Source organism: Mchenga conophoros, linkage group LG17, assembly GCF_057382185.1.
Source record: "Mchenga conophoros isolate Kocher_MC1m ecotype Shallow Benthic linkage group LG17, M_conophoros_male_GT1.1, whole genome shotgun sequence".
NCBI classification, from domain to species: Eukaryota; Metazoa; Chordata; class Actinopteri; order Cichliformes; family Cichlidae; genus Mchenga; species Mchenga conophoros.
In genome coordinates this window covers 10,577,923-10,601,016 of record NC_140542.1, presented here as the reverse complement: position 1 = coordinate 10,601,016, position 23,094 = coordinate 10,577,923, and the positions used below count along the sequence as shown (strand labels likewise).

At 41.8% G+C, this 23,094-nt stretch overlaps 2 protein-coding genes and 1 non-coding gene across 4 annotated transcripts in view; 2 read left to right on the top strand and 1 right to left on the bottom strand.

The window, feature by feature from the left end:
- The window catches only part of aspm (assembly factor for spindle microtubules), a 28,291-nt gene extending 18,610 nt beyond the window's left edge, over positions 1-9,681 (bottom strand). The window contains exons 1-14 of the mRNA XM_085251655.1: positions 9,228-9,681; positions 8,952-9,095; positions 6,655-8,200; positions 5,846-5,941; positions 4,749-4,850; positions 4,499-4,645; positions 4,161-4,400; positions 4,019-4,086; positions 3,771-3,912; positions 2,649-2,779; positions 1,795-1,970; positions 978-1,123; positions 643-728; positions 338-550 (exon numbers count right to left, since the gene is read on the bottom strand). Coding sequence (XP_085107781.1) covers positions 338-550; positions 643-728; positions 978-1,123; positions 1,795-1,970; positions 2,649-2,779; positions 3,771-3,912; positions 4,019-4,086; positions 4,161-4,400; positions 4,499-4,645; positions 4,749-4,850; positions 5,846-5,941; positions 6,655-8,200; positions 8,952-9,095; positions 9,228-9,503 — 3,513 coding nt within the window. The 5' untranslated portion in view covers positions 9,504-9,681. The remainder of the gene's footprint in view (positions 1-337; positions 551-642; positions 729-977; positions 1,124-1,794; positions 1,971-2,648; positions 2,780-3,770; positions 3,913-4,018; positions 4,087-4,160; positions 4,401-4,498; positions 4,646-4,748; positions 4,851-5,845; positions 5,942-6,654; positions 8,201-8,951; positions 9,096-9,227) is intronic.
- Positions 9,682-10,097: 416 nt separating this feature from the next.
- Positions 10,098-10,169, top strand: trnah-gug (transfer RNA histidin (anticodon GUG)). Its single transcript has one exon. It is a non-coding gene; the product is annotated as a tRNA-His (tRNA).
- Positions 10,170-13,595: 3,426 nt separating this feature from the next.
- On the top strand, positions 13,596-21,786 carry depdc1 (DEP domain containing 1). Of its 2 annotated transcripts, XM_085252336.1 has the most exons (12): positions 13,596-13,815; positions 15,247-15,512; positions 15,638-15,782; positions 15,932-16,062; positions 16,172-16,302; positions 16,634-16,681; positions 16,853-16,990; positions 17,351-18,352; positions 18,898-19,070; positions 19,230-19,406; positions 19,628-19,834; positions 20,274-21,786. In XM_085252336.1, exons 1-12 carry the CDS (start codon positions 13,768-13,770, stop codon positions 20,409-20,411), a joined length of 2,604 nt encoding a protein of 867 aa, XP_085108462.1. In that variant the 5' UTR covers positions 13,596-13,767; the 3' UTR covers positions 20,412-21,786. The 2 variants fall into 2 exon arrangements, with proteins under 2 accessions (XP_085108462.1, XP_085108463.1); XM_085252337.1 differs by lacking the exon at positions 17,351-18,352.
- Positions 21,787-23,094: the final 1,308 nt, after the last annotated feature.

The following is a 23,094-nucleotide window of genomic DNA, read 5'->3' as shown; positions in this document are numbered from 1 at the left end:
TTTTCTTTATAAAAAAAATGCAAACAAGAAGCTGCAAAGATTATAAAAAGATGAAGATGATAAGCAATGAGGAAAAGTGTGTAGATATAATCTAAAAGCGACACAAAACAATGACCAAAATCTACTGTATTACAGCTTTGTAAGATCAAGGTAACGTTTTATTTAGTGTGCATCAACCTCAAGTTAAAAAAAAAAAAAATTGTAGTTAGTGGGCAAAGTGTAAAAGCAACCAGTAAAAGAGATAAAACTTAAACAAGCCTCAATTAAATCAGTTTAATTCTGAATGTGAAACTATTTTCTTTGGTTTCTTAGCTAAAATTAAACTATTTAGTCTCACCTGCAGGTTGTAAAAGTCACAAACGGAACGGACCCAGTCCATAAGCAGGGTAACTTTGGTGCTGCCATGTTCGTACGGGACTCTGGTTTTTGCAGGCGTCTGCCGAAGACCCCGATCGGCCTTCAGAGATGCTAGCCTCCGTTTAGTCCTCAGGGTTTTCTTCAGAAAGCCAATCTCCTGCTTGAGCTGATCCTCATTCAGAATCACCTCCACCTGAACATATGATGCAGTAACACCATATCAATCAACTCTCTTCACTTATTGGGATGGGGGTTCTCAAATGGGGGAAACAAAGGCATACACACATGAAATGCAAAGATGATTTTCCACAGCAGGCTCAGCGTCTTTTCTCTGTGTCCATCCACAATGTCTCTTGAATCAATGGTTGAGCCTGAAAATAAAAACAAAACATTTAAATACCATCAAAGCAAAGTTCTGAATTTTCTTTTCATGTAAGCTCAATAAAGTTTAGTAAGAAAGAAAGTCAGCAGACTACAAGGTGATATAGAACTTGTTTACACTCAAGGCAAAACTATAGCAGTGAGATTTCCAAAGAAAGTGTCTGAATATAAAACACAACGAATATGTTCATATCTTAAACAGTATATACAAATTTGATTTTCAGAAATTGATTAATTACCACGTTCGTCCTTCAGGTCGATCCCTTTGCTTTTGAGAACTTGTAGAGCGACATCGACGTTGTGGACCTTCTGCAGGCGGCTGATGGCCGGGAGGCGGAGCTTCACAGATAAAGTCCAGTCCTGGACAAGGAGCTCCATCACTCTCCTAAAGCAAAAAGATGATCCTTAGCTTCCATCATCATCATCATCGCTTCAACTGATTTGTCATGCAATGAAATGTTTATGTCACACATTTAAATCCCACAGCAGCAGCAGCTGAACATAAACGAGTATCTAATGAGAACCTGATCCACACATACAGGGCTAGTCAAGGTCAAATCCAGCTTTTGCCAATTTAAATCTGGCTCATGTCAATTTGAATTCTTTAAATACATTTAATTAAATGCTGTTATAACCCTAACTACATGTTGGCCAATCAGAGTACAGGACAACATTAGGGGCAACATACCCACTTGAAATACAGGATATTTAAAAAAAAAAATACCCATGTAATTACAAAACAGAAAAATATGTAACATTAAATTGCATCATAACCTGTAGGGAACCTGACACAAATAAAATGGAGTCAAAGATTTGCTCTGAAAAAAAAAAAAATTTATTTAACAGACTCACAGACACAAACTGAACCACTGTCAGGGCTGTCAAAGAGCCAATCCTTCAGTGAGAAATCAAGGAAGGAAATCCCCTGTCTGAAACCACCTTGTCTGAGAGTCCTTAGCTCCCAATTCCCTTGCCTATCTGAGCCTGACCTCTGAGAGAAGCACACACGCATCTGGGATCCGAGCATCGCATTAAAATTCATGCCGACACACTCACACTAGACGAACGCCACATTTTAAGTCAACTGCCAAATTCTTCACAGCGAAGTCGAACTCGTCCAGGGGCGTCTGAACGTGGGAGACGGGTAACCCGAGGTAGCTGAGGTGCCGCGGGAGGATCCCCTCTCCGCTCAGGAAGTCCCTTGAGAAGGCCAGCAGCAGGTCTTTACTTGCCTGTTAAATAAAAATGTAAAAAAATTGAGCAGTACATAGCACGACAGAGGTTAACACAAGCCAAAAAGACCAGAAGAGGGGAAACTGTTTTTCATGCTTTTATTTCAGTCACTCTTCGCCTCCCTCAGTAAAACCTCCCTGGATCGTCTCCAGCTTGTGCAAAATGCTGCTGCGAGGCTCGTTACCACATCCTTCGAGACCTCTAACGTCACACCTCTGCAGATCTCACTGTGCTGGCTCCCCATTAAATTTCGAATTCAATTCAAACCTCTAGTTTTTATCTTCAGGCCTCTTCATGGTGAAGCATATCTGTACAGAGATTAACTTTTCACCAGGACTCTTGGGGCGCCTGATCAGAGCTTATTATCCATCCCTAAATCTAGAAGAAAAACTAATTAAAGCTAACTGAGCCTTTGCAATCGTGACCCTTACCCTTGAAATCTCTCTCCTCGATTCTTTGATCCATGAGCTCAGTATACTCAAAAAGCAGTTCAAGACTCATCTTTTTAACCTATTTAAGCTTTTTTTTCTTTATCATCATTCCAAAAGCACAATGACATCATATGCTCTCCCATTCAATACCAAGAAAAGAGTAACTATCTTAAGCTTTTATTCAATGTACAAAAATTGTAATTTTCCACAAATGTTTGTTGGTGACACATTGTGTCTCTGGCGTACCTTGAACTCAGCATCAACACAGAACAGACAGGGGTCGTGTTCAATGAGCCGGGACTCTTTGGCTTTGTCCAGGAAACACACGAGCAGCAGCAGCTTCTTCAAAGTGAAGCGGGACAGCGCCTCCTCGTGGCCTAACCGAGAAAAGGTAAACAGGCATTCATACAGTGACAATCAAGACAATTTCCAGTTTACAAAGGAAATCTTCTTATTTTGATCACAAGATATCCTTGTTTTAAAAAGTAGTCTTTACACTCCCGAGTTGTTTGAATTATTTAATTGCAAGTGGGATTAAAAAGGAATTCCAAACATCTACAAAATCAGGAAAGTATTTCCTTCATCCTTTGCTCTGTCATCTGTCTTGGGCTCTTCAGCATTATGTTCCCAGATTAATTTTAGGAATAAAACAACATTAGAGGTTTTGGGACATTAATCCAGTGAATCCAAAGTGATCTTTAAGCCTCATGAGAACTAATCACATTCAAAAAGTAATCGGTTACTCAAAGTGAAGAGGGGAAAAGAAAAAGTGAAACATCCTGTTTTTCACCTGAGTGTTAATCAATTATGTTTGTGTTTGGAACATTTGAATAATCATGATCATCCAATAATCATCACATCAACTGAAGCAACTGCAGCTGCACATTTCAGACAGTTATAGATCTGGCAGCATAACATTGAGCATCATGCACACTGTATCTATATTTATTATTTAGTTATATTTATTTGGTTGTGCTGCCCATTTCCTCATCTATTTTACTTCTTTTTTTTCTCGGTCTAATAATATAAAGCACATCTATTCCAGTGCAAAATGTCATTGTTGTTGTGTTGTTAGAAGGAAATTAAAAGTTTGAGTCAGCGAAGGAATAACAAGAAGTCGGTTAATTAAGGTTGCACTCATGCCCAAGTTGTTAATTTTCTATAATAAAGTGTTTCTGTCTGGTGATGATAAAGGCAAACCGAGACTTGTGCTACAGCTCAAGTGGGAAATTCAAAAGCAAACCTGGGCTGATCAACACACAAACAATGCCCCATTTTTAATTACTTTGAATTCAATTAAACTAAAAGTCTCGGCTCTCCTGGTATTTCTATTAGCTCTGACGCTGACCCAACATCCTCTCAAATTACCATCTTTGTAAAGGTGGGGCACTCGGGGGTGTCTGAACTCTGCAGCAATGTCCGGGTTCCACAGCAGTCGCTGGAGGATGAACACAGCCAGGCCCAAGGTGTCGCTGTTGCTTTCCAGTGAGATCAGCTCTCCGTAGATCGTCTGAAGATGAGCAATATTCAGGGTAAAAATAAATAAATAAATAATAACAACATTGTTGGAAATGGCAAACGCTGAACATTAGAAGAAAACACATGTGTCAGAATACCTCAAGTCCGATCCGTAACCACAGAGGGTTGTACGAGAGGAGCCAGTTGAGGACTTTTTTACGTTCACCTGAAAGATGACACGAACAGGCCTTAGTGACAGGAATCTCAGAGCATTGAGCTTTCATTAAGCAGGACTCTTACCTATGTCCTTCCAAAGGTGGCGGTCCTTCCTGACAAGCAGTCGCCGGGCCTCCACCTCCAGTTCGAGCCTCTGAATGGCCTTGACCATGGCGTCAGATGTGAACAGCTGGCAGGCGGAGCGACGGAGGCGATTTAGCTTGCGTCTGGCTGTGTAAGTGCTGAAGGACATCTCCTCTTTGGTGGGAGCTTTGGGCACACTATACTTGTCGTCACCGCCCATAGCAAGGGACACAGCATTTACTACACGAGACACACAAGAGGAGGGTACAGATTTAAGAGGTTAGAGATATTTAAGGTGTTACCATGATCTTCTCATGTTTGAGCCTGCTGCCTGTTACCTTTGGCGACTTCGGTGTTGACCTTAAAGTCATCTGGGGTGAGGACGTAGTTGATCCACCATGTGAAACCCCTCTCCTGCTTCTCTATCCACCTCTCGTCGTAAAACATGTTCTTGGCAGCAAACGGCATCGGGTGTCTGGGTAGAGCTGAAAGAAAATAGTACAAAAACAAAAAACAAACAAATTAAAGATAAAAGCAAATCACAAAGCTCATTTCACAGTGTTTATGATTCTTCCAATGTTCACACACCTGTTTGTGCAGGCTTAATAAAGCTCAGCTTCGACTGTGCCACAGCGATTACTTTTGCTGTCTTCATAGAGGGAGCACCAGGTGCCTTTCGAGATGGAGCACCTGTGAACAACAGAAGGAACTGTTATTGACGCCATTATCCTCATCATCATCAGCTGCTCCCTTTATGAGTCGTAACAGGGTATCATCCTTCATTCACACACACGTATGTTCTATCACACTTCCACTGACTTTCACTCTTCTTCCTTCCCTCAACTAATCGCAGCAGATCGCCGAGTTAAAGTTCTTCCTGTTAAAGGGGAGTTTTTCCTTCCCACTGTCACCAAATCCTTGCTCATAGTGAGTCGTGTGATGGGTAAAGATAGTTGAAGAGACTCCTATCTGACCATACCTTTCAGCCACCCTGAAATTCCTACATGTCTTCATACATGTCTTGCACCACCCTCACATACTTCACTTTGACTCCTGACTCCCACATAAATGACCACAGTTCCACTCTTGGCACACAATCACATGAAGTATTTGGTTCTTTGCTGCAGTTAAACATATATTATGTTATATGTGTTATATTATGCCCTTTTCCAGCTCCATACTTTTATCTTTGGACTCACACAGATAAAAATAATCTGTGTTGGTCTTATGGCTGTGATGGAGTAGTCAATTTTCTTTAAGGAGGATGCTTATTGAATGAAGTGACTCAAAGCATCTCTGATAACCATAATAAGAAAAAGCTAAATGATTGACTGGCAACCTGTCAGCCTGGCATTCACCCTGTGACAGCAGGACTACGTCCATCCCCTGCAACCCTGAACTGGATAAGTGATTAAGATAGATGATAGCACTTCATGTCACTTTATAGGCTAAACACACTCTTTTCCAATCCTTTTAATTAAGCTGTTTTGTTTTTTCCCCACCAATGGTACATTTCCTATCAAAGTCAAGGAAAAGAGTTTTTAGCTCGTACGAATGACTTGTATGCAAGCTAACTTATTACTTAAAACTTTAGCCCTGAGCTGTACGAATATCCATTTTTGTAACAGTGCAGAAAGGATTATAAGCATTATTTAACCCCAATTTTTCAACATATTCCTGTATACCTTGTGAGACTGCTTTGGAGTGTGGTAGCTTAGCCTGGGCGGGAACTGCAGACTTCATAGTCCTTAGAGATGATGCGGTCACTGAGCGAACTGAGCCTACGGGGAGGGATAGAAATTGCATCAGACTTCAATAAATCCACAATATAAGGACATTAACCGTCAGCAGGTTATTCACCTTCAAACTGCCAATATTACAAACACGGCCTGAAAATAACACCCCGTGCTCCGAGTCCAGCACCAAAGTTTAAAATAACGATATCTTTTCCGTTCTTATTTTATTTTACAACCCTGTGACAGACTGAGAGAAACTCCAGCTTCCCATGATGGATGGCTAAATTTAATTTTTTCTGTCTGTCATTTAGCCCTTTGTTTAGGGAATGAAATCTTTTTAAAATCAACTGAACTGTCTCTGGTTTTGTAGCCAGTTTGCAAAACTGATGTGACAGATAAATATCCGCCAGTGACATCCACTAATAATCAGTCAGCAAGGACAACATCGGCTGATACCAACATCAACCGATACTGGCATGAGCCATATATCACTATCACCAGCAACCCTTTTATTGAAAGTGAAATAAATAAATAAATATGTGATACAAAAAGAAAACAAATGTGTTGAGCATAAGTAGCTTAAACAATTCAAAAGGAGCTGATTTAAAGTTTGTGGAGATATAGTCTAGATTTTTTTATTCCTCCTCTCTCTGAACATAATAGAGCTGTTAGTATAAAGCATATCTAAAACAGCAGACACACAAGCTACAGCCTCCAACTCAACAAAGACATGAACAACCTTCTTGAAGGAGGCTCACCTGATGTTCTCTGCCTTTGTGATGCACCTCTCCTCTCCTGGACTGATCGGGAGGGCTCGGTTTTCCCAGGAACTACCTTGCTCCTTTTTACCTGCTTGGTTTTCCTGTCATCTTCACTCTTCCCATCAGTTTTCAGAAATTCCTCACTCTTCCTCTTCTTGCTCTTCGCTACTACGTTAACGGGAAACAAGTCTTCCTGAACATGAGGAGGTGTAAAAACTGCTAGGGGCTTCTCGTACACTTTAGATTTTGACAAAAGGTCATGATGATGAGGAGAAGATGAGCTCACAGGTGTTGGAGAGGCGACGGTAAAAGCAACAGGAGCAAGGACTGAATGAGGTGGGGACGTTACTGAGAAAGAAAAGCGAGAAGGAGCCACAGGTGGAGGGGAGGAGACAGGGAAGGTGATGGGTGCAGGTGAGGCAGCGAGCCTCGGGCTGGTGCTGGAGAAGATAAACTCTGGGACCTGAGGTTTGTCATCACACGGGCTGATTCCTTTGTCCGAGTCGATGACAGGAAGGCTAGGACTTTCTGGACCTGACTCACACGGACAGCTGCCATCAGACAGCTCCAGCGTATTCTGCAGGAGCCTTCGTCGTGACTTCTTTATTTTCCTTCCACTTGAACCATTTGCCTCCACCGGTGCCTTACCCTTTGTCACTGTGGCAGAGGTGAAAGAACCTTTTTTTGTCCCTTCAGGAAGTTTATCAGCCTCCGAAACACACAGCTCTCTCACTTTCTCTGCTTTTTTGCTGACAAAGAAAGTAAGTCTGGGCTCACTGGACTCTGACAGCTCAGGGCTACCAGATGACGCTTTGAGGACATCTGTGTCAGGTCGACAGCCGTGTTTTTCACTGTTAGATTCGAGCGAATCTGAAAAGTTACAGCTCGAATTATTATCTGGAGGGCTGGTGTTAACATCGATCAGATCAGAGTCGATGAGAAACAGGGCCTCTTTCAAAGACGGGAGGGGGCTTCTAGGTAACTCACTGTCAGCAGCAGCAGCTGCAGACTTTGCAGTAGCAGGGAGTGGGATTTCTGACTCAATCCAAGGCATGAGCTTCTTAAACCTCTCTGGCGTCCCAATTGGCGACAGCGTCCTGTTGAGGATTTTGGTAAGATCTTTGTTTTCAGGTTTTCCTGCAAGGACATCTGGGCTCGCGGACATGCTACCAGAGTCTACCACCTGTGCAGCCGGGACAAGCAAAACCAGCGGAGAGTTCCTATTAAGTTGTTGGACGTTCTCCTTTTCTGGCAAGACCAGAGACTGTTGCTCCTGGCTCAGATTTAAGGCTTTCTGCTTGTCTGATTTCAGGCAGCGATCCCCAGCGGGGCTGTGCTTGATTAGGGACCTCTCTATGGCACCTTTGCCCTCGTTAAGTGAAGCGAGCGGGCTGCGTGGCTTGTCTCGTTTGTACTGTGGATTTCGAGACACTTGGAAGGTTTTATTGGCAGCCATCTTGAGAGGGGGGTGCTCGACCTTCCTTCTGAGTGTTGTCATTTTTTCACCCTCTCTCTTGCTTTTGATTGTGTCCCATAAGGTCTTCTGAAAACACACACATTTTCAATGATGTGTAAAGTTGCAGCCTACAAAACAAATCATATAAGCTAGGCCTCCAGTTAAGGCTATAACTGCCTCATAATAATCAGACTAAAGAGTCATACCAGTTATTACTGAAAGCACACATCACAACTGCACTGAACTCACCAAATATCACCAAAAGCCTTACTTTTGTATCTTACTGTTGGTACAAAAAAGGCAAGGCATTTTCTCATTTGAGGTCAAATGTGATATTCTTTACCTAAAATAGCTTAAAGTCATTCATTCACATACAGCCTAACTTAACCTCAAGTGAGACAGGCCAGTGGATGCAATGTATGTTAAAAAACACTGTTACAATAGGCAACATTAAAATTAAAAAAAAAAAAAAAGCTGAAGCCAGACACAACACAATGATGAACATCCTGATATAAATATATCTCAGTTTTCACTGAGTCTGTCATTACGTGCACATTACAATTTACAGATCAATGACCATATTTCATATCCAACAACTTGTCTTGATCTAAAAATGCTTTTGTTTTACTTTTCACATGGTTTCACTTCTGTTTAGTGACTGACGTGACCTCCGATGATTAACAGTGTATTTTGGAATAAATAATGTCTTCACTGCTGCTTTCTTACTTGGCAGCTGCTCATCAAAACATACTGCAAAGTGAAGGCGGAAAAAAAAACTTCAGCTATCTGAGAGTAACATTAGCTGTAAGAGCCTCCGTGTAAAGCTGTGGATGCTTACCTTTTTCCTTTTTGGTGCCTCTGCTCTCCCCAGCAGGACAGCCTGGTGTTTGAGGACACCACTGGCATTTAAGACGATTAGCTCTCTGATCCCACCTTCTTCGGTTGGCGTCCAGGTCACCACCAGAGTGAATGAGCCCCCAGGCTGGAAACAAGGACCGACTCTTATAAACAGAAATCTTTAAGAGTGTATTTAATGATATGAAAATCCCCGTGGAGTTTGGAATCTGGTGTGTGAATGGGTACTCGTGTATTTTCTGTATAAGCTAAAACATACCTGGATTTTGAACGTGCTGCAGTCCACTGAAAAGCCTTTACTTGAGGGGATCTTATCAACAGAAACCTCCGCTGCAGCATACTCTGTAGGGTTCTCAATCCTCAGAACAGCCGACTTGGAGGTACCCAGCTTAACCGACCCAAAGGTTACGAAAGGAGCCTTTGAAAACTGGATCAAACTCAGGACAGGAACATCGTTCTCTTTGTCTGTGTAGTCTCTCCTTGTTGGACTGAAGTCCAAAAATCCTCTCTGTCCCGAATGTACGCCTTGTGCCATTTGTAATTAATAAAGTCAATCTTGTAGCTTATAAAATGAATTAGAAAAAAACAGCTTAGTTAACATTAATTACATGTTAACTGTTTCCAAATGGCCGTTTAGACCCAACACTTGTTAGCTAGCAAACGTTCACTCTCGCTTCCTTCGACAACACACTGACAGACAATCTAGTTTGAAATTCGGACGTCTTGTTTATTGAACCAATTATAAACGAGAGATAACGACCCCGTAACCAATGGGTAAAGAGAATGCATTGAATCCGTATGAATACACGACGGTTGACCAATCAGCAAGCGAATACGTTTTTAAAACGCCGTAGGCTACGCCCACACCACGAGGCACAGAAAATATGTCCACTCTACTACGTGAAGAAAGTAGAGCCATAGGCAAACAGACCGCAAACGTGTCTCTCACCGTTTTAGAAGTAACTTGCTGCTCGCTCAGCAAAGTCTGATAAAAACTGTAATTCGAATTTCTAAATGACTTTTCTGTTGGTCCCGTATTGGCCATAATTAATAGGATTTTAGTGTTTCACCACTATGCGAGCATAGGGGTTCTGTCAACGACTCGTGCTTCTCATCCCACGGATAGCTCGCCGTGATCGTATAGTGGTTAGTACTCTGCGTTGTGGCCGCAGCAACCCCGGTTCGAATCCGGGTCACGGCAGATTTTTCCCTGCAAAAAATATTATTTAAAAAAAAAGTAACACAAATCCTGTCGGATCAGACATATTTTAAGTTATTTCTGAACTAGGAAGTAAAAAAAACATAACTGAATTGTAATTGGAAACCAACTTTAACTAGCACTTTGGCTGTCGTCCTTAACACTTGTAAGATCTTTATTCGCTCTCTAAGATACGATAAGATAAGATAACCTTTATTACAAAACTAAATTTGTTTTGTCACAGCAGGAAGTGGACAGTGCAAAAGTTATGTAGCAAAAATTTGAATATAATAAGAATAAATACAGTACACAGCTGTACAGAATAAAATCAAATACTATAGTGAAGAGTGCATACCCCAAAATATTCCCGTTTGTCTTTGTGACATATAAACTGGTTGTGGACTTCGGGAGGTCCAGAGAAGGTCCACTGCCGGTTCAGATAGAGGGGGAGGAGGTGGTCAACAAGTACAAGTACCTCGGGCTGTGGGTGGACAATAAACTGGACTGGTCATGCAACACAGAGCACCTGTATAAAAAAGCCCAAAGCCGACTGTACTTCCTCAGGAGGCTGAGGTCTTTTAACATCTGCAGGAAGCTCCTGAGGATGTTTTACCAGTCGGTGGTTGCTGGAGTACTTTTCTATGCTGTGGTGTGCTGGGGGAGCAGCACAGCAAAGAAGGACTCATCCAGGCTGGAGAAACTGATCAGGAGGGCTAGCTCTGTGGTCGGCATGAAGCTGGACACTCTGGTGACAGTGGCAGAGAGAAGGACATTAAAGAAACTGATGGACATTATGAACAATGCCAGACATCCTCTGCACACGGCCATAAACAATCAGAAGAGTCTGTTCAGTGACAGGTTGCTTCTCCCCAAGACAAGAACTAACAGACTTAAAAACTCCTTTGTCCCACACGCCATCAAACTGTTTAACTCCTCTCTGGAGGGGAGAGGGAGGGGAAACAGGAGGACAAAGGAGGGGGGAACAACTAAGCTGTAGTGCCTCTTCACCTCACTGTGCAATACCTTGTGCAATACTTTTTGTAAATAGTCAACAGTGCAATAGACCGCAATACTTGAAATGTGCAATTCACTTGTATTTTTATTTTTATTTTTATTCCTATTTATTCTATTTATCCCCTTTGTATATTTTATTTATATTTGTCTCTGTATTTATATATGTGTGTGTGTGTATATATATATATAACATTCTGTAACTGTAACTTCTGTCGGTGCTGTGCTTTTTGGAAATCGAAATTCCCAGAGGAACCCACCCGAGGGATTAATAAAGTTCTATCTTATCTTATCTCTTATCTTAAACAAGCGTAAAAACAAAAATACTGAAATTACCAAAGAGTGGCTAGGTTTCCAAAAATGCAGTAGTTCCCTATTGTGCCCAGCTGGGGGCAGCCTTTCTCATTATTTCAGCAACAGCTTGTCGATTTCCGTTCAAGTCATACAGTAAAGACACAAATACAGTCTTCTCGGCTGGGAATGAATTAAATCAGTTCATTACGCAGTGAATGAAACGTTTTCAGTTTTTTAAATAATAACTATAATGATAAGCAGAAACTCGATATTACACTTTTCAGCACATACACAGCAGACCCAGAATTCTAACTTAAATCTTAAAAATGATTGAAAAGGACCCCTATCAAGTATTGTTATATATGACATTACTGTAGATTGCCTTCACTGATGCATTTTAGTGATCTATGCATTTTATTTGGCATTTTTATGCCGAATGCCCTTCCTGACCCAGCTCTCCCTGAGTGGCTCAAGGCCCTCGCTGTAGCTATGTTCACTTATGCAGCAATCCAAAAGCAGCATTTTACTGTTGTAACTCATCCATATGATGTTAGTTTTGTCTACTTTGTGCATCAGAGGTGGGTTACAGTTGCAGACTGGCTTCCTTCAAGGGGAACCAAGACAAATTATATCTCAGTCTCTGATTTCCTCAGTTAGTCTGCTGACTTGATCTATGGAGCCCATCTTTTAGGGCCTTTGTGGCCTGAACATCTGGATAGCAGATAACGCATGAAAAAAGTGTGAGAGGATTGGGGGGGAATTATTGTCTGGAAATCTTGTTTGGGAACCACTGGGGAATAAAAGTTATCATCTCATAATCCATCAAATGAGCCACAGATATTTTCAATGTCAAATACCAATAGAAAAAATGCAACTGTAAAAATACAAGGGTGCATAAAATAGGAAATATCTTGCCACTCAGAAAATTGGAGCAGCTCCACCAACCCCAACTTAACAAACCAAGATGGTGATAGTTCAAGTAAACATCAGTAAAACTGTAAAAGCTTCAATATGTACTGCTACTATTGAGCTTTTGTGACTCGCTAAATGAGCCAATCGCAGAGCATTGACTAGGCTCTATCATTAGGATAGAAAGCCAAGCATTCAGTCTAGGACTCATGTCACTTCCAACTCCCAACTTCGGAGGCAAGTGGAAGGAATCATTACTGTGTGGGCAGAGTCAACCACATCCTCCTGGTATCTATCCCTTTAGAATTGTCTCTAACACCCACTGTCTTTTTTGTCTTTCATCTCTTTGTGGCTGTAAATGATTTCCCCTACAGAGTGCTTTTAAAGATATGCTAATGTAATTCCATGCCTCAGTGAATGCAAAAGGCCTCCCCAGGAGGACTTGCTCCTTCACTTAAGACAGGCTGGAACAGAAGGATAGTCCGAACAGTAAAACACTCACATCTTTATATAAAATGTATAATTATTAATTATTTTTATTAGAAACCTTTTAAATAGAAACCCATGTGCAAAGAGCATGAAGTTTAAATATAGGCTCTGGTGATGAGCCTGGTTCTGTAGCTGGGCTTTGTAGTCAAATATGTTTGAGTTTTTGGTTGAGGAGGAGCATCCAGTGCGTTTAAAAGCAAAGATTAATGAGGTTTTTAAGAGCCATCAGAGTGCAACAGTCAAAGGCATACTTTTAGATGTTGCATTGGTTTACAAGTATAATTATACAAATCTTAAATTGGCATCTAGATAACAAATGCATTATACCACTGGCTTATAATTACTGAATCTTCAGGTCTAAAACACAAATACAGCGTATGATAGAGGTGGGAAATTCCTGGAATTAACTTTAACAGCTTACGTGCCGGTGATTTAATGAATATTATTATATAAGAATGCGCAATGTAACGAAAACTGAAGAAAAGGGTACCGTAGCACACGAGGAAATACACCTGCATGGCCTTTCAGCATATAGCAATACAGTCATTTTCTACAGCTGACACAGCTGTAACTAACTGTAGACCTAAATTTAGTGTCAACTGGGAGAATTTTCAAATAGCCTTACTACCAAATACCCCACAGTCCACTTTTTGTTTTGATCCTCCACCCTCTTCCGTTAGAGGCTGGTCACGTGACCAGAACGTCCATCCAATCCGGTGGCAGAAGCACAGGGCTCGTAATTTTGAACAGATGGGGAGCTGCCAGGCTGTGGAGAGTTTCTCCGTAACTAAACTAAAGGTTGTAGCGAGAAATGCGTAAATATTTCTTCGAGTGATGGATAGTATCCGTCGCTACAGCGAATGAAGGAAACCCTTAGCGCTGCCCTTCCGTGATAAATATGAGTTCTCATGTTATCAGCCCTGGACCGTACCGAGCCACGAAATTGGTAAGTTAAAGTTCACGAGCTAGCTAATACCTAGCTACCCAGTGTAAGATCGTCATCAACGGAAGCGCTAAACTGAGCTGCAGCTGCTTTTAAACACACGCGTTTTGCCGGCTTCTCTAAAAGCAATACTGCAAGAAATTCACAGTAAAGTATCCTCTCTGTGTTTCAGCGTTGCAAAATTGTGGCTCTCTCTGATTTAATATCATCTTCATGACTTTGTTTCAGCAACAAACGTCACCTGTAATCCAGCTAACGAGACCGATTAGTTTACATGGCGTTTGAAAACTGGACCTCAAAGTACGAATTTTCATTAACGACACTGATGTGATTTTAATCCAATATATGCGGTGATGTCTTTTAAATATATATGTCAACAACCTTTGTTCAGTGAGCTATAGACACTCACATATTTGAGTTTCTAATAAAAGAAATTCACTGGGATGGTGGAATTGGAATATTTAGAGCAATTCTGTTTACAAATATTAGTTCATTCATTAAGATCAATCCTTATCCTAAACCAATAATGTTTGCAATTAACGTCCCATGGCTGCTCGATTACTCTGTTATTGTATAAGTGTAACAGATGCGCAGGTGTCATAGGGCTGACAAATATGGTTCTTAAAGAAACTGTGTTTATATGTTTTTAAAAAAGAAAATTCACGATCGCTCGTAATCGGAAGGTTGCCGGTTCGAGTTCCGTCTTGGACAGTCTCGGTCGTTGTATCCTTGGGAAAGACACTAAACCCGTTGTCTACTGGTGGTGGTCAGAGGGCCCGGTGGCGCCAGTGTCCGGCAGCCTCGCCTCTGTCAGTGCGCCCCAGGGTGGCTGTGGCTACAATGTAGCTTACCATCACCAGTGTGTGAATGGGTGGATGACTGAATGTGTAAAGCGCTTTGGGATCCTTACGGACTAGTAAAGCGCTATACAAATACAGACCATTTAACATTCACCTTTAATGGTGGACCTAAAGGATAGATCACCTGTCAATCCGGTTGCTGTCAAACCTCCAGTCCATCAGTGCAGGAATTTATTTCACAACTTAAGTGACTTCTGCAGGTCATTGGTCTTGTGATTCCTGAATCTGCAATATGCCTGCAGAAACCAAAATAGTTTGTTTTAAAGTAAAACTGGTCTTAACGCTGCACATGCTTTTTGAATTTTGTGCATAATGAGCTACCAGTTGATGAAATGTGTACCAACGCTTGGCTATATCTGCCAGCATCTGAATCAGCAGATCCTGTGCTGGCTTAATTACAGCTTAGCGATCTTCTCTATAGTAGAAGCGTCCTGTCTTACCCACTGTTACTTCTCACGGTCAATTGTCATTATATTGTTGTGCACTTTTATCAGCTTTCCAATGGAGCAATTCTGTACCGTATGACACATTGTTATCTTGTTTCCTTGCTTGAACTGTGCGTGTCCTGTTTCAGTGGAATGAGGTGACACGTTTGTTTCGGGCTGGCATGCCCCTCAGGAAACATCGCCAGAACTTCAGGCACTATGCTTCCTGTTTCACTGCTTCTGCTGCTGTTGATTGGCTGCACCAGCTGCTCTGTAACAACAGCAACTTTGGCCCCGACGTTACCAGGCAACAGACAGTTCAGCTTCTAAAGAAGTTTCTGAAGAACCATGTGATTGAAGATGTAAAGGGACGCTGGGGAACAGAGGACCTGGAGGACAACAATGTGCTGTACAGGTAATCTGTTGGCAGAAATGTGCTTTTGGGGATTATTTAACAAAACGGGGCTTAATATGTTGATTGTGCTCCACACAGCATCAAGCAGTCTGTTTTTTTTTTGGTTTTGTTTTCTTTGTCCACAGGTTTCCTTCCACTTCTCCTCTGAAACCCATCCCCTGTTCAGCTCCAGCCTCAGAGTCCAGATCCATAAAAAAGAGACCTTCATTCAAGGACAAAGAAGGTTTCTTCAGGTTTAGAAGCACAAGAAGGCAGGAGAAAGAAACCCAGGTGAGTTAGATTTATCACTGTTTCAATTTAAAACAATAATATGTTGCATTTGAGAGAAAAACAAGTTCATAGATGCAGTTTTGCACTAATAGAAAAAAAAATAAGATTCACTCTGTGATGTTGGTCCTTGTTCCGTACATGTGTTTCAGGAAAATGTGGATCCTGCACTCCGAATACAGCAGGAAGGCGACAATCAGCCAGAAGAAGAGCAGCAGAAACAGAGACGAGAGCTGACAGTGGAGGATGAACAGGAGATCTGGAGAGACATCACGCTGACCCAGTATAAACACACAAATCTAACCCCCCAAAAAACCATTCTGTGCAAAAAAAAATTTAAAAAAAATGAGAAAGACTTCCATGTATATCTAAAACTTGTGTATGTGTTTCAGTCTTCAGAGGATTCTGGATGTTCCATCTCTTGACGAGGTTTTAGACCATCGTTATGTGAATCCACAGAACATCATCCACAATATGACCAAAGTCAACAAACACGGAGTGGTCACACTGGACGACAAGACCAGTAGGTTCACACACCAGTATAAAGGAAAAAAATGTACAGGATAGTTTATGTATAAAGACCTCATCTTTGAAAAAATACTTTTTACCATAAGGATGTGCTTTGAACCACATACTAAAGTCCTAGAAGTGCCATTCTCCAGTGTAAAAGGCCAAAACAACATAATAAATTTTTTTTTCTTCAGGTAAAAGTATCTGTGAAAATGTGGTGTTTCTGGGCAATTTTGAACCAAAAAGTCTGGACATAATTTAATCCAGAGGTCTCGAACTTAAATGAGTTTGACTCATTATACTGTAAACCAACAAAGAGTCTAACATTAGAACTGCCTCCATAGATGACCTTCCAGACTGGGTTCTGTCTGCCATGAGGAGCCTGGCCAATTGTGAGTAGCTGCAACTATGTCCTGCATTAACAGTTTTAAAAGGAAAAAGCTTTTTTTTTATTATTATTATTATTTTTTTAATAGATTTTTTTTATGTGGTTTAATGGATCTATTTACTGAAGATATTATTCAGTGTTGTTACAGTTGCAGTAACATGGTGTTTATTTCCAGGGCCAAAGTACAACGGCACACAACAATCCTATCCTGGCTTTGAAAGAGATGTCTTCAAAACAGTGTCCGATTACTTCTACAGCCTCCCACAGCCACTGCTCACATATGAACTGTATGAGCTGTTTATCAATGTTCTAGGTGGGTTTGCTGCTTCCTGTTAATCTTTTAGGCCTTGCAGAATCTACATGTTGGTGTTGTGTTAGGATCAAATTCGGCTGCAGGTCTTTTCTGACATGTTGTCTCCAATGTGAGTTGAGTGTTTGAGCTCTAACAGTGCTTTGTGACCCCCTAACAGAAGTTTTGGTTGTTTGTGGAATCCTAACTGTGATGTGAGCTGCTGCACTTTTTGTTTTTGTTGTGCCTGATCAGCTGTATGAACAGTAATGGTTTGAACTAACTAAACCTTCTCCTTCCCCTTTGCTGTCTGCTTGCACTGACACCCTGCCTGCCCCCTTGGCTTTCTCTGCCCCCCTTCTCCATGTCTTCATTCACTTTCAGTGTTCTGCGGCTACGTTGCAGCGCCTTCTATGCGCCAGCATTTGAAGCGCAAGAAATCAGACCTTCCTGCAGTCCCCCCTCCAGCCAAGTCGTCTTTTCGCTCCACGGAGTGTCTCCTCCTGTCGCTGCTCAGACAGGGGACATGCGACGAGACAGAATCCCCCATGAGGGAGGTAATTGGTGGGAAACTTCAGTCCCGGCTGGCAGCACTGAAAGGAGGCGGCGGTGCCGATGACGGCCCATTAGGAGGCAGCTGCATCAGCCTCAGTACAGTTGTTCCCACAAGACCTCAAACAAGGAGTTGCTCCCTGGAAACAATCCTGGATGACTCTGCCCCTCTTACTAGACAACAGCTGTTTCAGTCCAGTGACAGCCTGGCATCCTTTGCCTATAGCAGCAGGAGCCAGGACGACAGCTCTTCCATCACAACACCTCACACTCGTTCATTCGGGACATCTGTGTCCAAACCAGCACCCATTACTTCTGAAAACGCTCCAGGAGTTACAGCCAGAAACAGGCTGTCTGTCATACCCTTGGCTGGACTGTCAGCTTCACACAGGTCTCGTTCCTTACGGCCTCACAGCTTCAGCAGCTGCCTGGACATCGTCATAGAGACCAGGGAGGAAGATGTCAAAGAGCTTAAGTGGCAGGGTCGAGCAGCAAGCTGCCTCAGTGTAAACTCTCCTTCCAGTCAGTGTCAGGCTTCCTCAGCTTCACATCCTCCATCACTATCTTCCTGTCATCCCTTCTCTTCCTCCTTTCGTCCTTTCCCTTCTTCTTTCTCATCTGCTGCAACCAAAGCACAAGGGTCTAATGCTGCTACAGGACCCAGACCGGCCTCCAGCACCTCTAACCTTTGGACGCTTCCTGCACCTGCTGCTGTTCGCCGCTGCCTCAGCTCTCTGGAAGTGTCCCACCTGTCACAACCTGTTTCACTGCTCAAAGCGCCTGTGTCTGTGTCCGCCGGCAACTCCCAACCCCCCAAAAACCAAAATGAGCACAGTAAGACCCTCTCACCTCTACCTGTCTCTGTGTCTATGTCTAATCAAATTAACCTCATCTAACATCTCACCCCTACTAGCTCCAGTTTGTTCCCTCACTCAAAGCAGGAAGGCCAGTTCCAGAAAATGGCCTCTGTTTTTGTATTCAGCAGTTGACCTTTAACATTTAACAACAGGAAAAAGGCAAAAGTCTGTTTCACAGATCATGTAGCTGCAGCACAGTTTAGCCAGATAAATAGTGCTTGTTTTCTCATACAGACCCCCAGATTTCATTAAAATCTATAGAAACAGTCTAAAAGGAAGATGGCATAGGAGTCCTTCATTCCTGGATGACAGTCGTGCTGCAGTGTCATGTTCACAAGCTTTACCTGCCTCAATTCACACCATAGCTGTAGTCGATTCATTTTCTCATTCATCCATTCATTGTGTAGTCTAGCAAGTGTGACGTAGCAATGGATGAATGTGGTGCTGAAGTGTGGTTCTTCAGTTTGACTGAAAACACTTACTTGCGTGTGCGTGACTTTCTAACGGTGTTCCTGTATGTAGGCGTTCTCCAGCCTCAGTGTGAACGTGTAGCCATCGAGGCCCTGCAGCTCTGCACCCTCCTCCTTCCACCCGCCTCCCGCAGGAAGTTGCAGCTGCTCATGAGGATGGCGTCACGCATCAGCCAGAATGTAGACATGCCTCGCCTCCACCCTGCTATCGGCACCCGGACATTGGTAAGGAGCTAGCAAATATTTTTTGTTCCTGTCTAATACTCTGAACATTCCCTAAAGAAGTGTGAGCACAGACATGTATGTCATGTTCTTTTATCATGATGTCCCTGTTTGTTTACCTTTTATTCACTTGTGTATCTGGATGTTTGTTGTGGATTTCAGATGGTTCACACATTTTCAGGCTGTGTCCTGGGCAGTGCTGAAGAGTGTGATTTGGATGAGCTGTTAGCAACCAGGCTGGTGTCATTTTTAATGGATCATCAGCAAAGCATCCTCTCAGTCCCAGAGTACCTGCTTGGTGCCATCAGTGACCATATACAGTACCTACGAACATCACAGGTATACCTTCAAACTGTAAACCACAACCAACTAATTCTTAAAGAAGCAGAGTAAGTGATACCCTGCATGTCTGTTCAAATACAACTGCAGAAGCAAGCTGATAGCTGTGAATGCTCAAAAGACACCTTTTCATGCTGCTGGAGGAACCTGCCAGCTTCATTGGGAGCTTTAAAATCTGTTAACATGTTGATTTCTTCATGTTTGTACTGTCCTGATTTCAGGTCCCAATTGACTCTGTTTCAAAGACTGACAAAAGCGATCCGGTTTGCCCTCCATTGCCGGTCTACACGTTCTGCCATCAGATCAGTGGCGCTGAGTTTGAACAGCAAAAACTGGAGTCTTCTCAGAAGGCCATGGAGGAGCTGCTAGAGATCCTGGTGACAGATCAAAACATCAGTGAGAAAGACAGACGCAAGAAACTGAAACAGGTAACGGTCTACTGAAAGTCCAGGCGATGCCTCAAGTCTGGTTCTGTTTGCACACAGATGCAAAGTGAATAAAGAAGTGTCCCTCTTCCTGTCTTGATTTGTAACCCTAGTACTTGACCAATGAATTTCTCATCAAGTTTCAAATTTCCTTCAGTATGGCGTGATGTTTTAAACTGTAACAGTGGTAGCTAACATGCCAAACCCCATGGTTTTAAACAGTCTCCCACTTACTTATGGGAGAGGTAACAGTGGCTGTCTTTGATACACACTCACACATATTTGGTTTTGAGTCAATTTGCAGTGTTTTCAACTTGAAAGCTATTTTCAGTAGCCTTCAGATTCCTGAAGTTCACACAAGGATATAACAAGTCACTTCATATCCTCAAAAATGCTGGAAATCTGCAGACTCAGCAAAGTGTAATTTTCTTATTGTTCTAAGTTTCAGAAGCAGTACCCAGACATCTACAGGCAACGATTCCCCTCCCCAGACCGAGAGAGCAAGACTGACAACAAACCAAAGATTAAACCTCCACTCCTCAACATCAAGAAGACCAAAGCTTTCAGCATCAGGAACTGAACGACTGCAGGAGGCGCGCTCTCGCCGCTTACGTCGTGATCGCTGCACTGATATCACACTCCTGGCAGGACAATTGAGAAGTCGTTTTTCCCATGGCAGCCAAAAGCAGTGTGTTACATTGGAAATGCTGTTTTTACTGTTGTGTTTATTGTAAGTAAATGTAGACTGGATGATTTTAACAGGAGTTGATTTGTGTATTCATGTGTTGTGTATATTTGTATTGAGTTTTGTGTGCTGACTTAGATGAAGGCTTGTGACCGTAGCTCTACAGAGCCGCTCATACCATTTACATGTTTTATGAAGAAAGGTACTTTACCTGTTGTCCCCTCACTTTTCTTTTCTATTTGTATCGTGCGTGCGTGCGTGCGTGCGCGTCACTTCAAGTAAGAAGCAAGCTCCAAAAGGCAATTGGGAGAAAAATATGCAATTCTAAGATCACTGGTCAATATGGGAGCAATTAGATTTCTTAATTTATATGAATGTCGACAGCAGGAGGGAGTGCTAGTTGTTGTTTGTTTTTTGTTATGTTGATGTTTTTTTGAAGTTTCAATATTTTCTATCATAGATGCTTAAGTTTTATTTGAAACTATTTGTCAGGCCTGATGTTGAGCATTTTCTTTCTTTGCCCTCATCTTATTTTTCCCTCTGTCAAGTATGGAGTTTTTAAAACTCTTTTTGAAATCTTAGTTTTATTTCTTGGTGATCTTTTTTCAGGATGCCGGCTTTTTCATATCTAGCTCAGTTATTTAAATCGCGTTAATCTTTCCAGTTTCTTTTTACTTCTTGAGCTTGTGTGTCTCATCCCTGCTTTGTTTAGTGGATTGTTTGCACTTGGAGCTAGGCCAGCATGCTTATGTCAATCACCAGTGTGGTCATTTATACATATTTAAGGCTTATTAGACTTCCCAAACCAAGTTTTTCCATCAGACACCTGATATGCCCTTGGTATGGGTAGTGCCTTGTGAGAGCTTGACCTGAATGCGCATCCATTCATTTCAGTGCTGCATGCTGACAGGTATTTGGTAAACTGAGGGGAATTACACAACTCATGTCAAGTGTCTGAAGAAATCTTAATATTCAAATGGTGTCAAACGCTCTTTTATTTATCTTAAGCTACATGAAGTATTACTTCTACCCTGGTATGTTTGTGTTTACCTCAGATCAGATGGTGCATGCATGTTTAACCGCACACGCACTCATCATCGGTGTTCTACAACTGTTCCTCTACATTGTTTACTATGCAAAGTCCTGGGAAATAAATTGTTTTTAGCTGTTCAGTGTTTCAGTGGTGTTTGTATTGAAGTGACAGCTTTATTTAGAACATTATTATTATTATTATTTCTGGTGTTGAACATTACCTGGCAGGATTTTTTTCCCTGTGATATTAAATTGATGTTTGTGTTGGAGAGATTTTTGCACTGATTTTAAATTATAATCGAGCAACCCCTAAATGCATTTTGTATCCTGGAGACTGTTTAAACCTAAAAGCAGCTTCACAGTTTTATATTAGCGGGCAGTACCATGTGACTTCTTGTTTCTAAAAAAACAGCATCCATTTATTCCAGTGTTTCATGCTGACAGGTGTACGCTGGGGTGAATTACACAACCTGTCTCAAGTATCTGAAAAAATCTCAACAAATTCAACTCCCAAGTGTCAAACTCTCCTTTTTTATTTATCTTAAGCTGCATGAAGTATTACTTCTCCCCTGATATGTTTGAGCTTACCTCAGATCAGATGGCGTGTGCATGTTTAACCACACATGCATTCATCATCGGTGTTTTGTACCTACATTGTTTCCATTGCAAAGTCCTGGGAATAAACTTGTTTAGCTGTCCAGTATTTCAGTAGTGTTTGTACTGACAGGACAGCAATAAAGGTACACGATTACATCTGCCTGGCCACCAGTTAGGTAATATTACCTACTTCTTTTTACGTTACTCTGATGCTCCTGGTGGGAAGATTATAATAGAGAATCACTTAGATGCGTTTAATATCCTGAATATTCCTTAAACCTAAAAGCTGCTTCACAAAGCAGCAGGCAGAACAAACACGGGCAGCCAGGCCGCTGCTAAAGAAGCTCGTTCAGTGTGCCCGAAGTTTCTCAACTTTTTATTACTTGTTAGAAGTAACTATAATCTGAGTGTAGCCAGTCAGAATTAAACCACAAAGTTTATTATTTGCAAATGTGTAAACTGGCGGGCTTCATAATTTCATATTTTTATTGTCCTCTATTACCTCCGTGATCTTTCTTGTGATCCAATATTTACACGATACTTCTTCCATGGCATAATAATAACAACCATATTATTATGCCATGGAAGAAGTATCATGTATCTAAAGGATGGACACAGTATGATTTCCGATTGATTTCTGGATTCTGCCTTAAAAACGTAGGTTATAGCATTTTGGCTGCTGTCTTGTTGGATTTTGTGATCCAGAAGCAGAGATATTTAGATGTGACAATAAGTTGCTAAATGCCTGATAATTTGTGCCAACAGATTATTAAAATACTAGAATTAAATTCACTAAATCTGAATCACAAAATAAATGGTTGTTTTGTGTCTTAATGTTTGTCAGATTATGCAACTGAACGAGCTCCAGTAGACAGCAACACTACGATCGCAGTCAAGACCCAAAAGTCTTGTCTAGATAGCTATCAGCTTTTAGGAAACAAACAAAGAA

What these genes read in the sequence shown, in the direction of transcription:
- depdc1 (XM_085252336.1), top strand. Translation starts at nt 13,768, where the DNA reads ATGAGTTCTCATGTTATCAGCCCTGGACCGTACCGAGCCACGAAATTG. An exon ending in GGCAGGAGAAAGAAACCCAG is followed by an intron (nt 15,783 to 15,931) that starts GTGAGTTAGATT and finishes CATGTGTTTCAG; the next exon opens with GAAAATGTGGATCCTGCACT. An exon ending in CAAAAACCAAAATGAGCACA is followed by an intron (nt 18,353 to 18,897) that starts GTAAGACCCTCT and finishes TCCTGTATGTAG; the next exon opens with GCGTTCTCCAGCCTCAGTGT.